Genomic DNA, 15,510 nt, shown 5'->3' with positions numbered 1-15,510 from the left:
CCAGAAGATGGGGATGGGGAAATACCAAGGTGTACAAGTCTCCAGAATTACTCAGAAATTTTCTTCAAGCTTCTTTCCTTATGACTTCACAGATGTATTATGGTATATATGTATTGATTGGTTCTTGCTATTTAGTATTTAAAATAATGTTTTAGATTTTTTGATTTGGTATCTAAAATTCATGGCTGCCACAACCTTCTTTGGAATAAATTCTTATTTTTCTAAACAAGAAACTGCTTTGTTGTATTGTGGACATATATATTAAATTTGATAATACTTCTGAGGAAATAACAAATGGAGAAATTGTGGAGGAAGTGGCTAGATCTGTGTATTATGTATTGTGAGTTTGGGGAAAATACCTGCTCCCCAAGTAAAGAAATTTCTGAGATCAAGGAAATAGAACTGTACCTTTTCTACTTTATTCCCCTCTCTATTGGCAACAGGATAATTGGATGAACAGGATGATTTTTAAAGGATCCTTTTTAGAGATTTTATATTTTGTATGCAAGGAAATCTGTATTAATTACAGAGAAATGCATTCCTACAGGAACAAACTCAACCTTTAGCAACTCCTGTAACTCTTTTGCCTCACAAACTTCTATTTACATTCTGCCATTGTCTCTGTACTCTAAGTGAATCTAAAATGCTATAAAAGGTGAATCTGTACCCTGCAAAACTGTAATCATTTCTTACCCAAGTATCTTCCTTAGTGCACTAAGAAATTTGTTTTCCTTTCAGTCTGTCTGATTTGCTTCATAATCTTACATACTGCATGTTGGATAAGGTACTTTCAGGTTCTTATGGAATACAGATTGAAAAATTCTCACATCAGAGCAATACTAGGAGCCTCTTAAAATGATCATGACTATGCCATACAGAATCTGTTTTTATCATCCAAAATGCTCAAGATTTACTGTTATGTAACAGTCTCCATGAACTAAATGACTACAAAAAAATCTTCCTGAGTTCCCCTGCAAAGTAATTATTAAAGCTGCTCAGACTCCAAACCAAAAGAAAATCAGGAAAATATTGTTCTCCCGTCCTCCATCCAATTCCTATCCAGACCCCTCAAATGAGGGGTCAATACAATTCACATTTCAGAGATAAAGAAACAATATCTCAGAGAGACTTTACACATGCCTATGGTTAAAGGCTAAAGAAACTGAAATATTAGGGCTGGGTCCTATAGCATCTTGAAAGGGTAGGGTATTATTGGTACTGGGACTAATATTGTCTTTGCATGTATTCATCCGTTCTTACTTGGATTGTACCAAAGAGTCAATTGACAGAGGTCAGAAATGTGATGTTTTAGAAAATCCTAGCTTTTCATAGTTGACAAAGTAGGAAAGAAAAGATAAAAGTAAAAATTAATAAATTAAAACTATGTGTTACATACTTACCCTTTCTTCCTGGTCACTATAATGTTGGTCCTTATTAGTTTTGACTATCTAGTTTTTGACCACTGAAACACTGATACTCTCTTTTATATTAAGGCAATCAGAGCAGGAACCCTCAGATTGAACTATGCTCAGAGTTATTCTGAGTTATAAAGATCACAATTTGTTTTGCCTGAAGAGTTGGCTCCAGTTACAGAGGAGGAAATAATGCCTAGAAGTGTCCCTAGAATTAACAAATGATAGGAAACTAGAGGTTTTATTCTATGGACCTAATTGGTACTCTTCCTCTCCCTGGGTTCAAATTCTTTAGGGAGAAAGAATTACAAGGTTTATGTTTACACACTATACCACAAAGTTTATATTTTCTCCTTGGAGATTCAATCTTCTATTCATATCTTAATTTCATGCAGGGAATTGTTGAATCCCACACTCTTCCATTTCTTTTCCCCATTTTCTTCAACCTTGGTCCTACTTGAGAATTTCTGTCTTTTGATCAATGTCTCATACATCTATCATTTCCTGGGCTTCTCTACATAATTCAGAAAGTAGAGAGAAAATACAAAATTAGAAGGTTATTATCTCTAACTGAGCTCCCAGCTAGATATATCAGAATTTGAGCAATCTACATGCACCTGCCAAGTTGACAAGCAGAGCTATTTTGCTCTTGTTCAGAGGAAATAATTCTCCCCATCACATGTAATCCTAAAGTCAGTTTTATTGAGGCTTTCAAGAAATCAATGTTTTCCTCTCATGCACTATTCAGACTTATGGAATTTTGTGACATATGAATATATACATATATAGTATGTGATGTATACAGCATTTTTGTGTGACATTTCTTTGTGTGTATATACATTATGTGTGTGTGTTTCTGTGTATATATGTATTATATACACATGTATGTATGTACTCCCCACACATCCCCACTTCAAGAAAAATGTAAGTTTGTTAATGATAGAAACTCTTGTTTTGACCTTTAACAATTAGTATTTCAAATAGTAAGGTACAATACAAAAAAGAGGTCTGGAGGGAAATCTGTATCCCAATAACATTAAACTGTTTAGAAGAAGGAATCCAACATAGGTAGTACAGCTGGATGGTGCAATAGATAGAACACCATACCTAAACTTCAGAAAAACCTCAGTTCAAATTTGGCCTTAGACACTTGCTATGTGATCCTAAATAAGTTACTTGACACTGTTTGCCTCAGTTTCTTCATATGTGAAATGAGCTAGTACAGGAAATGGCAAACTATTCTAGTATCTTTGCAAAGAAAAACCCCAAAGAGCTTGACATGACTGAAATAATTAAATAAAGAAGAGCAAAATAGTTATCTCAAAATCTTTAATTCTACAAGGAATATATGATAGTACTCAATAATCAAAATGTAAATTATTTCGCAAAAAAAATCTTTCCTGATCAAAACTTCTGGGAAAACTAGAATGTAGTCTGGCAGAAATTTGTCTTATACCAGTACCTTATACCATATTCCATAATATGAATATATGATATCAATACACTATAAAATATAGAATTTTATAGAATATGGAAAAGGAACATATCGTACATCTCTTGGATATATGGGTAATGATAGGGATTGGCACCAAATCATGAAGTTCAAAATACATAGAGCAAGGTGCAAGGCACATCTGAAAAATTCACAATGGTGTTCTCTTTTACAAAAGGTACCTTTATTTATGTGAAGAGGTTACAGACAAAATGAAAATGTAAAATAGACATCAGGAATGGTAAATATGAAATAGATTCAGGAAAGAATCTAGTTAACAAGGAAAGGGATTTTAACAATTAGCAAGGGAAAAGAAAAGTTCCCTAGTGGAATTCACAATTAACCAGGAGAAAGGGAATACACCATGAGGTGGGAGTATGCCATTGACTGTCAGGTTAAATCCATAGAGGAGTTTAACTATAGTTAGCTTAAAAAAAAAAATAGTTAGCTATAACAAGGAGAAAGATACCATGAGGCATGGGGAAGAGGGTAAGAAAAAAGACATCAGGAGGTAGAATGCTAATCCCTGAAGCGATTCAGGAAACATGGCATATCACAGACAGATCTATAAAGAAATTCAGCCTCTAGAGTTTGACATCATAACTTGGCTTTCTGACTGGATATAGTAAAGTGGTGTTTCCCAAGACCTCCACAGAGGTTGGGACTCTAAGACTGAGCTGATCCCATCAGTGCCCTTTCCTGCTTGCCTCAGGAAGTATTATAATCTTATCAGTACCTTAGGCTTTCTCTGCCAATCCCACCTAATTACCCAGGACCTCAGTAAGAGATGTATTCTTAACCAAACAAGAGAGAGAGGCTCTCTTTCAGAAATGAAACCGATAGTTTTAATTACATAAAAGAGAAAGGTTTCTTCACAAACAAAATAAATGTTATCTAGGATAATAGGGGAAATAAATATAATAAAATCTTAGTATCTAATGTATAAACAATTAATTGATAGGCATGTTATTGTATATACATATGGCATAGGTATATACAAGTATATTATTTACGTGTATACATATATAATGTGTATATATAAAACTAGAACCCATTCTCCATATATAAGTGGTCTAAGGATATGGGAAAAAATGCTTCTCAAAAGAAAAATCACAACATATTAAAAGTTATATAAAACAATACTTGAATTCATTAACTATAAGAGAAACGAACATCAAAACAATCCTAAAATTTCACCTTACATTTTAAAAGTTGCAAAAGATAATAAAAGTCAATGTTGCAAGTGTTGTAAAAAATTAGGCACACTAGTACATTGTTGGTAAGATTGTTTTGCAAAACAATCTGGAATTATACTAAGAAAGAGATTAAAATATTCATAGTTTTATACCAAAGAGATTGCTAAATTTATGCTCCCAAGAAGTTAGTTGAGAAGAAGAAAGTCCCTATATACACCAATATATTTATAGCAAGACTTTTTGTGATTACAAAAACTTGGAAATAAGACAAAAGTTCATCCATTTGAGAATGGTTAACAAATGATGATGTATGAATGTGTTAGAATATTGATATGCTGTAAGAAAGATGAATGTGAAGAATATGGATGAAAGATTTAAGTAACCAGAGCCAAAAAAACAAAAAATAAGCATAATGACCATAATAACACAAATGGAAATAACAATCATTTTTAAAAATCAAAAGTTAATGTTTGGGGATAGCTATGTGACACAACTGGAGTCAGGAAGGCCTGAGTTCAAATTCAGATTCAGATATTTGTTATCTGTGTACTGAATAGGTCCCTTAACTTCTGTTTGCCTTATTTTCCTCAACTGCAAAATAGGGATGATAATAATAATATCTTCTTCCCTGAGTTGTTGTGAGAAGAAAATGAGATAAAATCACAAAATTCTTAATGCTATGTAATAATTATAAAAACTAGCATGACAAGAAAAGTAATATGAAAAACATTTATACCATCTCCTTTCAGAGGTGAGAAGTACACAAATCACATTTTAAACATTTTCAGACTATTTTAATATATTCGTTGTAATGATTTTATTCATCTTCCTTTTTAATCTTCATAATGTACTATTTTAATGGAATCTCTTTTTAAAGGAATTACAAATGCATTCAATGAAATATTCAAAGAACGGCTAATTCTAATATTACACAAACTACAAAAACAGAAAAAATGGGATCCTATCAAATAGTTCTGTTCACAAATAAAACCATGTTACCTAAGTCATGAAGAAATAAAACAGAAAAAATAAAATAGAGCAATATCTCTAAAGAAGATTAATATAAAAACTATAAACCAAATGTTATCCAGTCATTCTGAAGAGCAATTTGGAACTATGCTCAAAAAGTTATCAAACTGTGCATACCCTTTGATCCAGCAGTGTTACTACTGGGCTTATATCCCAAAGAGATCTTAAAGAAGGGAAAGGGACCTATATGTGCAAAAATGTTTGTGGCAGCCCTTGTTTGTGATGCCCAGAAACTGGAAACTTGAGTGGATGCCCATCAATTGGAGAATGGCTAAATAAATTGTGGTATGTGAATATTATGGAATATTATTGTTCGGTAAGAAATGACCAACAGGATGATTTCAGAAAGGCTGGAGAGACTTCCACGAACTGATGCTGAGTGAAAAGAGCAGGACCAGGATATACTTCAACAACAATACTATATGATGATCAATTCTGATGAACCTGGATATCTTCAGCAATGAGATGAACCAAATCAGTTCCAATGGAGCAGTAATGAACTGAACCAGCTACACCCAAGGAAAGAACTCTGGGAGATGACTAAGAACCATTACATTGAATTCCCAATCCCTATATTTTTGCCTGCCTGCATTTTTTTTAAATTTCCTTCACAGGCTAATTGTACAATATTTCAGAGTCTGATTCTTTTTGTATAGCAAAATAATGGTTTGGACATGTAAACTTATTTTGTATTTAATTTATACTTTAATATATTTAACATGTATTGGTCATCCTGCCACCTAAGTGGGGGAGGGGAAGAAGGGGAAAAATTGGAACAAAAGGTTTGGCAATTGTCAATGCTGTAAAATTACCCATGCATATAACTTGAAAATAAAAAGCTATAATAAAAAAATGTTAGCAAAGAGTCTATAATAATATATCAAAAAAGACCATACATTGTGACCAGCTAGGATTTAGATTAGAAATATATGATTGGTTCAACATTAGAAAAACTATAAATACAATAGATCCTACTAATAATGAGAATAAAAAACATTATTTTGTCAGTGAATGAAGAAAATACTTTGGCTGAAATACAACACAACCATGTTTAATTTTTTAAAATAATAATAATGAAGCACAGCAATAAATTGACATTTCCTTGAAATGATTGGTAGATTAATTGTTGCTCTTTATATGCTTGAAGAGGACCTAAATTGCATCCTTATATTGGGATTAATCTACAATGTGTCTGACTTGCTGATCATACCAATATGTGTTTGAGAGGCTCTATAACACATCAGATACTAATAGTCTGTATGAACATTTACAGTGGATACAAGTCTTCAGTAGCAAGTGAACACTGCTGTTGCTATTTCTTACTCCATTCCTCTCAAGGACTTACATCTCTGGTAGTCTTTGTCTCCTCTGGATTAAAGTCATTCAGAATTACAAGCTTGTCCTCTTTCAATATATTGGTGATGATGGTCTCCAGATCTTCATAAATTTTTTCTTTGACCTCATAGGGGCTTTATGAGAGCATTTACATTGATAATGGCAGCATGGTGCTTTTCTACAAGTGGCAACCACATTGTCTTGAGCTTATCATTTATTTCTTTAGAGAAGCATACAAACTACTGACTAGATTAGATTTGAGTGTAAAACTTATGCCAGAATTACAGTGCTCTCCATTAATAAACCACTTCAGAAAAACATTTATCCAGTTCCAACTTTGGTAAGCTGGCATTCATTTACCAACCTTGTTTCACTCAGCATTGCTATTTGTATGTAATAACTGATGAGTTCTTTATTTAACAAAAGCTGTCCATCTTTCAGGTCTATTGGATTTCATGTTGTTTATAAGTATGTGCACACTCCATGTACCAATGGTGAGTAGAATCATCTTTGCAATCGTGTTTGTACTTTTTTTGCATTTTTAACCAGAAAATAGAACATTCCCCCATCACAATAAGTAAGTCACCTTTAGTTTCAATGAAGCAGACAATTTTGGGGTATCCTTTCAAGCCCCTTCTTCATGTCAAGAAATAAATAGTTCAGTCTTTAAAAAAGGCTGCTAGACATCCATAGAGGCTGCTGCATTCCACTGCTGCTTCAGTCTATGAGAAGATGACTCTATAATCAGAAGATGACACCTGTGTGCAGATTTGGACTACAGCTACTTTCCTGATGCCACAAGACATTTATGTAGGTAAAAAAAATGATAAAATAGTATGAGCTTCGTCTTTTGACTCTCACATAAATTGGATTTAAGTGAGAAAGAGTTGCATAAAATCATTAATTTTATTCTCTCTTCTAGTCACTGAAGTCTAGGAGCAAATCAAAAGTCTTGATAACTGGTAACAGCTCAGAATTCAGAGGCTGACTTTGGTGTCTTTGATATCTGACCAAGTCCTCCATGCTTCACAGCACCTGCTTCAGCCACCTTAATGAACAGTAAAGCAAATTGTTTTCAATCTGCCCGTTCTGTCAGTGGAAGTCTTTACATGCTTGGGTAAACATCCCCCTAACTTAGCAATATGTTTAACACCATCAGCCTGTTTTAGTCCATCTGCCAAAAAGATTTAACAGAGTATGGCTGCTGCATATACTACAGATTCTTGGAGTCACAGGTGAGAGTTGGGTGAGTCAGGCAGACACCAAAGATAGAAAGCATCTCTGTAAAGAGCTCAGCAGCCCTCATACCAGTAGTACTAATCTTCCCCAAAAACCCATACATGCCCTTAATGTGTTAATAACTATCTAAAACCAAGAGGCATGATTATATGTAAAATGGGAATAAATTAGAAAGATTTTCCTCTAAGATTACTTCTAAAAGTAGTCTCTACTTTCAAGGAGCTCACAGTCTAGAAAAGAAGTCTATTCAATGTCTTATAGTACCATATTCTTAACTTTCTTAAATTTCTTTTGCTCTGACCTATAAAAGAACATAAGTCCATTGCTTCTCTCTTATATACTTTTTCTCATATTTGCCAAGGATTACCTCCCAAGGAGTTGCCATCTAGAGTATCTCATTCCTTTCTGGTGATGCCAAGCTTACATATCTAAGTGATCTTCTTGTTTCTTTCTCTTGAAAGAAGTTATGGTACAATAAAGAGTAATGCCTTCAGAAGCAGGAGGACTAAGGCAGTAGCTCCAGTTCTTCTACATTATCTGTATAATCTTCACATAATCTCCTCAAGATATCAGTTTTTGCATATTTATATACATACATATATATGAATGTTTGTATGGCCTAGTGGATAGAGCACTGCCACTGAAGTCAGGAGGACCTGAGTTCAAATTCAGCCTCAGATATTTAACATATCCTAGCTGTGTGACCCTGAGCAAGTCATTTAACCCCAACTGCTTCAGGAAAAAAAAAAAAGAAAAAGACTACATCCAGAAAAATTCTTCATGGGTCTGTGTATTTTACAGGTCTGAATCCAGCTGAATACAGAATATCAACATATGGTTTCTTCTCTTCCTTGCACACAGTAAATCCTGTTCCTTAGATAAAATATATAATTGTTGTGCAGTGGTGTTTTGTGAAACTTAGCGAATTTATTTGTGCAAAAAAACCCCACAAATTATCATGGAGACAGGTGGAAAGTAGAAAAAAGCAAATAATTTAAAATATTTAATCCAGCACCATTATGGGAAAACATGGGTGTCAATCTGTGGTGTAGTAACCATAATTTTAGAAAATGATATGAAATATGTTTTTACCCTTTAATTTAGAGAATTCACAAGCAAAAAGTCACAAGTGTCTCAGAATCAGAATTATTATTATTATCCTAAGGGGAAAGAGTGTTGCATTGCTGAAAATGAAGATGCTATAAAACTCAAGCCTCAGACGTTGCTACACCATAATGACATGGAAAGGGCACTAAAATTAGAGTCAAGAATTTTACTTTAAATCCTTTAGATAAACTCTAAAATGTACTATCAATTTTTTTATATATATATATATATAAGAGCTTCTCTATCCTTGATTGCCCCTCTTCTTTAACATGGTCTCTTGAAATCTTGAGCTTCTTTCAATGCTCAACTAAAGTGCTGCCTCCTACAGGATCTTTCACTTAGTCCTTCCTCAAATTATCTGGGAATTACTTATATATTTAAATGTATTTCCTCTCCTCTCCCTGTATGTCAGGAGATTTTTTTCCCTTAGAATCTAGCACATCTTTTTTTTTCAAGCATATTTTTTAAACTTTATTTTCTTTTAATGCCAATAGTATTTTAGTTTTACATTTACTTGTAAAAGCAGTTTTCAACATACATTTTTTGTAAGATTTTGAGTTCCAGATTTCTTCTTACATTACCTCCCAAGACAGCAAAAGTCTGATATAGGTTATACATATACAATCATTTTAAATATATCTCCATAATCATGTTGTGAAAGAAAAATAAAAACAAAAGAGTATAACCACAAGAAAGAAAATGGAAACAAAAAAAGTAGCACAATGTCTTGCAAACCTTAAGTGCTTTATAAATGCTAGTGGGATTCAATTCACAAAGGATCCAGAATGCATGCTTTATGCCACAAGAGGCAAATTAAATATTATTATTCGATTATTCTCTTTCCAAATGGAATGGAATATTCTATTTGGTAGACCATTTACCATCCTTTCCCCACTCCCAAGAAATGCTACTGCATTACCTGATAGTGTCTGAATTCAAGTACCTAGGGAGGAAAATAGGAGCATAAAATTTTGATCAATTGCTTTGAATTTACTCCCATAATTTCAATTGTACATGTTTTGACTTGCCTAAAATGATCTATTAGCTCATAGAATTTATCATTTATTTGATTCCAAAATTATATATATCTATAGTAGGTTCACTAGAGTCATTTAAGTGCTACATGAATAACTGAATGAGAAAATCATTCAATCACTCAATAAATATTTATGTCTACTATATGCTAGATTTTGTATATTAAGATTACAAAAATAGTCTCTGTCCTCAATGAATTTGTAATCCACTGATGAAAAATATATGCAGACATAAATTGTCACAAAATTGGTGCAAATAGGAAAGTAATATGCTTTTTGGGGCATCTGATTATTCCAGATCCCATGACCTAAAGATTCACTAGACTCTAGGCTAACACACACCAGGTCCGGTGTTGGTAGCTGATCAAAAAGTATCATATCACCCATTACTCTTTAAAGAGTTTATTCTGGGAAATCTGGGAAATCAAAGTTTTCATAAATATGGGTAACGGAATCCCCATCCAGAACACTCAAGAAAACAAAGAACATAAGTTTAAGGATAGCCTTTATTTTAGAAAATGCAGTCTCTTCAGAAGTGACCCAAGGTTCAGATGATCAGGATGGCTCCCATTACTCACATTTTACTAACCAGAATTGTGTGATTCAAAGCTAGAAGAAGTAAGAAGGGGAGAAAAAAAAAAAAAAAACAAAGACTACTGAATATTTAGAGCTAAATAATAAAAGAGGCTCTTCTTACAAAAGAAAGAGCTGAATCTTCAGAGAAAGAACCTTTTTGAGCTACAAGTTGGAAAGATGTTGTCACTGTTGCCATTAGGCAAAATGCCATGGTCAAAAGAAAACAAAATGAAAATTGGTATTTAGCAAATCTTACTCAATATAACAGTAAAGAAGTTGGCTCCTTTCCACACAATGACTCCAAAATGTGAAGGAAAACAACCCAATTTATCACAAACCTGATAACCACTAACTGATTAAAACTCCTATGGAAATAAATAATACTGCCAGAAGGAATTCTGTAAAACGTTGCTAAAGATTATCAAATCACATGAAAGGAAGTGAAAATCTTATGGACACACTTGGCGATTTTACCACTGCTGCTGCCTATTGAAGGCAAGAATTTTGAGAAAGGGGAAATTTAGGAATATAATAAAGATAGTATCTGAGTGAGACTTCATTACCTTAACTTTAAATATAGACATTATGAACTCTTGGATACTTCTTGGAATTTAGTTCATTAAAGGCCTGAACAAAAAACAGTAATAACTGTTTTGTGTTAATCTATTGAATTTCTATTTTTTAAAATCTGCCTTGTATATGAGCTACCATAGTAAAAAAAAAAAAAAATCTCACAAATTCACATAGCAACTAAGTACACATAGCAACAATTTGTGAAAAGCATTCATATTCTATGTAAGAATTAAATTTAACATCTGAGATCCCTGCTAATTCTAAGATTTTTGAATTCTGATACCTTTTCCAACTGTCTCAGGAATCTTATTAAAAAGACTTTAAATTTAGATACAGCACTGGTCATGGAGTCAAGAGGACTTGAGTTCAAATTCTTCCTCAGACCCTTAACTAGCTAGGAAGCTATGTGATCCTGCCCAATTGTCTCACTGGGGAAGGAAGAGAGAAAGCTTTTAACTGAAAAGGAAAAAAGAAGAAAGAAAATTGTCTATGTGTAGAATACTATTTCAGGTGTCTGAGGACCTGAAATTTAAATCCTCCCTATGAAACTTACAATTGTGCCATTCTAGAGAAATCCTTTTAACTCCTAGTACCTCTAAATTCCTCATCTTTAAATTGAGACAGTCAGGCAAGATGGTTTTAAAAGTCCTTCCCAGCTCTAAATCTATGAGTATATGACCTGCCAAATCAGATAACACAGTTTGCAGAAGGTAAAATACAAATACAAATAATAAATAGTATAAGCAGAAAGGATTGGTAATGTACAAGAATAGGAAAAGTAAAGATAGAAAAAATGACTTCAAATATCTATACACAATACCATATTCCACTTTTTAAAAGAAGAGCTATGATTTCATTGTCATATGGAACAATCAGAGATGGACGTTCTTCTACCAATACAGCTATTCTTCCTCAGCAACTGCTTTGCAATTATTACTCTAAAACATTTACTGAGTTTCTTAGAGATTAATGACTTTTCCCAAGTACACAAACAGAATGGGGCATAGAATCATAGATTTAAAACTTCAAGGGATCTTTAAGAAAATTGAAGGACAAAGAAGTTATATGATATGTCCAGATCACATAGTCAATATGTTCCAGAAGAGGAACTGAATCCAGGACTTCTTGACTTCAAGATCATCTTTCTATCTATTCCACCATGCTACTTTTAGGCTGGGGGGGAAGGGGAATTGTCTCTTGTTCCTCTTAATCTTGTACCATACTCTACCACATCCTACTGATTTTTAACCTATAGAATCTTCCCTCAAATTCCTGAAGTTGCCAATAATATTAATCCTTCTCACCATTAGGACAATAAAGCCATAATTTCCACCCCAACAAACTCAATATCTTCTCATATCACTTGGTCAAGGAGAGCTTGCTCCAATTGGGTAATTAGAAAGAATTCATGATTCAAATGAATGAAAGAAATCTCTAATGTTTCTTTTAGTTCTAAAATTGTTTATGTCAAACCTATAAGAATTCATATGTAGAGATTGTTCTGTATAAGAATAAAGATTTGCTCCTTCTACAGAGAAAAGGCTTCAAATCAGGATCACTCCATGAAAAACTCCAGTAAAAGAAACAGAACTCTCCATCTTCTAATTGTCCTCTTTCTATTTAGAATATTCTTCTATTCAGAGTTTTCCTCAGTGCAAGTTTGACATCCTTGTTTCTCAGACTGTAGATCATGGGGTTCAGCATAGGCACCACAATGGTATAGAATAAAGAAGATACTTTTCCCTGGGTCATGGATAGAAGGGAGGAAGGTTTGAGATACATAAATGCTCCTGAGCCAAAGAAAAGAGAAACAGCAATTATGTGGGAGCTGCAGGTGCTGAAGGCTTTGGACCTACCCTCAGTGGAGTTGATTTGAAGGATGCTAGAGAGGATTAAAGCATAAGAGATAAATATGGTAACAGTGGGAACTCCAATATCAATGCCCACAACAATAAAAACCACTAACTCATTAGTGCTGGTGCTGGTGCATGAGAGCTCTAGGAGGGGGAGTATATCACACATGTAGTGATTGATAATATTGACATTACAGAAAACTAATCTCAGCATGAAACCTGTATGAGCCATGGCTCCAGAAAACCCCATTATGTATACTCCCAATAATAGCAAAGAACAGACTTGGTGCGACATGGTTACATTATAAAGCAGAGGGTTACAAATAGCAACATAACGATCATAAGCCATAGCTGAAAGAATAAAGGACTCAGAAACCACCAAAAAAAGAAAGAAATAAAGTTGAGTCATGCATCCGGAGTAGGAGATGATGTTTTTCTCTGAGACAAAGTTCACCAACATTTTGGGAGAAATAACAGTAGAATAACAGAGATCTATAAGGGACAAATTAAAGAGAAAATAGTACATGGGGGTGTGAAGATGAGAATTCAGTCCAATCAGAATGATCAAGCCCAGGTTTCCCATAACAGTAAGAACATACATCCCTAGGAACAGGAAGAAGAGGGGGAGCTGAAGCTCTGATTGATCTGTTAACCCCACAAGAATAAATGCTGACACTATGGTGTGATTTCCTATAACCATTCTCTTCTGGGAGTGATCTGTGGGATAGGAGAAAGAAAAAAAAAAAACATTTAACTGGGATCTAGCACTACATACCCTATTTGTCATTCAGGATCCTTCATTACCTAACCCATTCCTATCTTTCCCTCCACATTCATGCATGCTATGATCCAGACATAATGACTTACTTGAGGTCTTTCACATAAAAAGTTCTCCAGTATCACATATAGGCTTTTGCACAACTATCCCCTATACCTAAAATCTCCTTTCTTTTCATTCCTTCTCAGAAATCCTGGCTTATTTCAAGGCTTAGCTCAAATAATCTCAAACTTCCTTACCACCAGCTGCAAATACTCCCTAACTAACTTCTTTATCTCCCAAGTACCTATTTATGTTTGTGTCTCTACTTTCTAATTGGGGAACTCTTCCTATTCATGTCCATATCTCCCCTTTCTTTGTTTTTTCTTTGTATCCCCAGTATTTAACATAAAACTAGGACATAATAAGAACTTGATAAAGATGTTGACTGAATGACTAAAAATAACAGCTGGGAGGCTAAATCCAGTCCTTTGCTGGAAGGTTAAGTCCAGTCCTCTACTGGGAAACACTGGGTTTATTATCAAGAAAACCCAAGTTTAAATTCAGCCTTAGAACTTTTTTAGCTGTGGAACCCTAGGTAAGTTGTTTGACCACTGTCTGCCTCAATTTCCTCAACTATAAAATGAACCCAAACTTAGAAGATGGTTGTGATGATCAATTGAGTTATTTGTAAAGCCCTTAGTACAGTATCAGCCACGTAGTAAGTGCTTAATAAATGCCTATTCTCTTCCTTTCCCCTTTCTTTTGTTGCTGTCACCAAGGAATCACCAAGCTCAGAAACTCAAAATATCTGAAGTTATACAATTAGGTGAAATATTTCAATGAATTCCTCCTAACTCTGTATCTATGGTCACATGGGGAGTTACTAAAGTACTAGAGGGACAAACAAAAGGGAGTGCCTTTCTCAACATGAGTAGAAGATGGATTTAGAAGCTCTGATGATTAACCCTCAACAATCCTTTACTGAGAGGGGTTTTAACATGAGACATAAATTTTTAAATTATATATAATATTAATATAATTAACTTCCTTTATAATCATACATATTTTATTTTATACACATAAAAACATTCGAAAAAGGAGTACATAAGTTTTGCCAAACTATCAAAGAAATCCTCTGCACAAAAATATTGTGATCTCCTGCTTTACTTTATGGCAATCATTTCAGAGAAAGTAAAAATGTCTCTGAGATTCAGTCATTCCCAGGGTTCACAAAATTTCCAGGAACAAGAAGTGGAAAGGGCATCTGCTATTTTTGGCGAGTCCTCAAGGTCTAAAGAACTGTGTGCACCTAGAAGCTTCTCATTGTCCACTGCATTCTCATAAATTCGATTTAATTCATTTCTACAAGGAAGCAGCATTTCCATGAACTTCAGAATTTGAAAGGAAAATCAGGAGGAGAAATAGATCATTCACGCACCTTCTTTCAGTCTTGAATCCTCAGGATGGGATGTTATTATTTGGTTATTGCCCTAGACCTAGACCCTCAATGTTGATAGATTTAACAGCTCTCTTTCTGAGGGAAGTCAGAGCCCACTAAGCTGCCTTCAGAGCTGTTTTGAGTGAGATATATGGGATTCTGTCCGTGACTTTATCTCAAGGATCCTCTAGCTAGGGGAGGAAACAATTCCTTCCGAATGTCAATGGAATCACCTGATAAGAAACCAAGTCTTTTATTCTGGGTGTTGGCCTACCAGGATTAATTTGAAAGATCAAATACTTCAGGGAGAAGAAATGGGCTTTGTGTTTCACTTGGCATCATTAAGTGCAATTGGCTGCTTGAGTGCTTAGTCTATGAAAACTTTGACTCTCCATAGGGATTTCATATTCCTCAATGGACACAAAAAGAAACCTTACTTGTTTCTCTCCCATTTTCTTCATATGAC

The 15,510-nt window shown here is 34.2% G+C and overlaps 1 protein-coding gene across 1 annotated transcript; it reads right to left on the bottom strand.

Annotated features, from left to right (window-relative positions):
• Nucleotides 1-12,483: 12,483 nt before the first annotated feature.
• Nucleotides 12,484-14,123, bottom strand: LOC100919236 (olfactory receptor 145-like). Its single transcript, XM_012545109.3, has one exon. The coding sequence runs from the start codon at nucleotides 13,631-13,633 to the stop codon at nucleotides 12,614-12,616; it is 1,020 nt and encodes a 339-aa protein (XP_012400563.2). The 5' UTR covers nucleotides 13,634-14,123; the 3' UTR covers nucleotides 12,484-12,613.
• Nucleotides 14,124-15,510: the final 1,387 nt, after the last annotated feature.

Source organism: Sarcophilus harrisii, chromosome 3 (assembly GCF_902635505.1).
Source record: "Sarcophilus harrisii chromosome 3, mSarHar1.11, whole genome shotgun sequence".
Classification (NCBI taxonomy): domain Eukaryota; kingdom Metazoa; phylum Chordata; class Mammalia; order Dasyuromorphia; family Dasyuridae; genus Sarcophilus; species Sarcophilus harrisii.
Note: the sequence above shows the minus strand (reverse complement) of the source record. Positions and strands in the feature narration are given on the sequence as shown.

Bases quoted from the DNA above. Each gene is read 5' to 3' on its own strand.
- LOC100919236 (XM_012545109.3), bottom strand. From the start codon at position 13,633: ATGACAAATAGGGTATGTAGTGCTAGATCCCAGTTAAATGTTTTTTTT.